This window comes from Oratosquilla oratoria, chromosome 11 (assembly GCF_046742065.1).
Source record: "Oratosquilla oratoria isolate Oo_2021 chromosome 11, ASM4674206v1, whole genome shotgun sequence".
In the NCBI taxonomy this organism is placed as follows: domain Eukaryota; kingdom Metazoa; phylum Arthropoda; class Malacostraca; order Stomatopoda; family Squillidae; genus Oratosquilla; species Oratosquilla oratoria.
Window position 1 is genome coordinate 2292036 of NC_134787.1, and position 2574 is coordinate 2294609.

Consider the following 2574-nt stretch of genomic DNA (forward strand, 5'->3'; position numbering starts at 1 on the left):
CAAACTCACACCCGGTGCCAGCAGCGTTCAAGCATGAAGTGGCTTCTTCTCATCGCGGCCGTTCTGGCCGTCGCATCAGGGGCTGATGTGGCCCACAAACAACAAGCCATCAATCGACTCCTCTTCAAAATCACAGAACCAATCCGATCCAAATTCGCTGACCTGAAAGAGGCCTCCACCAGCTTCGTACCTACTGGTGCCGGAGAGTTGCTCAAGAAGGAATATGACGATCACCGACTTCTTGAACAGAAGCACTGGTTCTCTCTCTTCAACCCCCGTCAAAGGGAAGAAGCCCTCATGCTCGTCGATGCCCTGTTGGAGAGCACCGACTTTGACCACTTCAAGGATACGGCCGCCTACTTCCGTGAACGCATGAACGAGGGAGAATTCGTGTATGCCCTATACGTGGCTGTCACCCACTCAACCGTATGCGATGGAGTCATCCTTCCTCCTCTGTATGAGGTGACACCTCACATGTTCACCAACTCCGAGGTTATCCAGAAGGCTTATACTGCCAAGATGACACAGACGCCTGCCAAGTTCCACATGGAGTTCACTGGCTCTCGCAAGAACCCCGAACAACGTGTGGCTTACTTCGGAGAGGACGTCGGCATGAACTCCCACCACGTTCACTGGCACATGGACTTCCCCTTCTGGTGGCATGGAGACAAAATCGACAGGAAGGGAGAACTCTTCTTCTGGGTCCATCACCAGCTGACTGCTCGTTTCGATGCCGAACGTCTTTCCAACTACCTTCCCGTGGTCGATGAGCTGTACTGGAGCAGACCCATCAAAGAAGGATTTGCTCCCCACACTACCTACAGGTACGGAGGAGAGTTCCCCTCCCGTCCTGACAACAAGGTTTTCGAGGCTGTCGAAGGCGTTGCGCGCATCAGAGATATGAAGGAGATGGAGAGCCGCATCAGGGACGCAATCTCACACGGATACATCGTCGCCAAGGACGGAACTCCCATCTACCTCGACAATGACCATGGTATCGATATCTTGGGAGACGTTGTTGAATCTTCCACCAGCAGCCCCAACGCAGCATATTATGGTGCTCTTCATAACTACGCTCACATGATGTTGGGAAGGCAGGCCGATCCCAAGGGCAAGTTCAACATGCCACCGGGTGTCATGGAGCACTTCGAGACCGCTACTCGTGACCCCTCCTTCTTCAGGCTCCACAAGTACATGGACAGTCTCTTCAAGCTACACAAGGACAAACTCAAACCCTACACTGCAGAAGAAATCGGCTATGCAAATGCCCATGTCACCGAGGTAGAGATTGATGGCGACCTGTCGACTTACTTTGAAGATTTCGAGATTGATCTCACCAATGCTCTTGACGACACAGAAGAAATCGACGATGTGGCAATCTCTACCTTCGTTAAGCGTCTCAACCATAAGCCATTCACCTACAAGATTGGGGTTGACTCCGATCACGAAGATACCGCCACCGTTCGAATCTACCTTTGCCCCAAACACGACTACAATGGCATCGAACTTCACCTTGACGAGTACCGATGGGGCTGCATTGAGATGGACAAGTTCTGGACTCACTGTAAGTACTGACCTGTTTCTAAGCAAGCTTAGTATAATTGGTATCCCTCAAAATGAATCCATCAAAATATGTTAGTAAATTAAATAGGAGCTCTGTTGTTCATTTCAGAATTATTTCTTTATGTGAATGAGTACCTACTTGTTATACCTCTATGGTAGATGTATAGTTAACTAATCCAGCAATTCTTTCTTCCAGTAAACGGAAAACACCAGATAATCGAGCGCAAGGGTTCCGAGTCTTCAGTGACCATCCCCGACCGCGTACCTTTCCATGACCTCATCAAGGAAGCCGATGACGCTGTTGCAGCTGGAAAAGACTTAGTTCACTCGGATGTCAGGGCCTGTGGACACCCCGCCAGGATGCTCTTACCTAAGGGCAAGTCCGAGGGTATGGAGTTCAACCTCTTCGTGGCAATTACCAGTGGTGATGATGCTACACATGACAATCCAGCCGCCGATGATCACGGCAGCACCCATGGCTACTGTGGCTCCCACGGAGAAGTTTATCCCGACAAGAGACCCATGGGCTACCCACTCGACCGCAAGGTTCCCGACGAACGCGTCTTCGACGTTGATAACATCAATGTCAGCACGGTCAAAGTATTCCACAAGGAATGAACAAAATATTATGTTAATGTTTTTTATTTGCATTATGTCAGCATATGAATTTTTTGCCTTGTTGGGTAAATCTGCGAGGACAATAAAACTATTTTTTCGTTTGTCTGTATTTTTTTTACGGAGATGAAGAAAGAGGTCTATTGAAATATCTACAAATGGGACACTGCAACTCATTCTCAGCGTTAGTAACAGAATTCACTTCTTTCTTATTTGTGGCCTCTTCAGCTTTTGTCACTTCTTTATATTCATGGGGTCAGTGTAAGTGATTATTATCATTCAGGGTGTTTCTTTCCCATGGATGCTCTTCCAAGTGAGTATCATGACCCATAAGAAGAATGTGTGGTCTTTAGGAATATGAGATAACACTTTGATGTGATCCATCCCAAGACGGTG

At 48.3% G+C, this 2574-nt stretch overlaps 1 protein-coding gene across 1 annotated transcript; it reads left to right on the plus strand.

Moving 5' to 3' along the window:
• On the plus strand, positions 1-2282 carry LOC143029550 (hemocyanin B chain-like). Its single transcript, XM_076192215.1, has 2 exons — positions 1-1564; positions 1760-2282. Exons 1-2 carry the CDS (start codon positions 34-36, stop codon positions 2179-2181), a joined length of 1953 nt encoding a protein of 650 aa, XP_076048330.1. The 5' UTR covers positions 1-33; the 3' UTR covers positions 2182-2282.
• Positions 2283-2574: the final 292 nt, after the last annotated feature.

Bases quoted from the DNA above. Each gene is read 5' to 3' on its own strand.
- LOC143029550 (XM_076192215.1), top strand. From the start codon at position 34: ATGAAGTGGCTTCTTCTCATCGCGGCCGTTCTGGCCGTCGCATCAGGG. The intron at 1,565-1,759 runs GTAAGTACTGAC...TCTTTCTTCCAG, and splicing joins GGACAAGTTCTGGACTCACT to TAAACGGAAAACACCAGATA.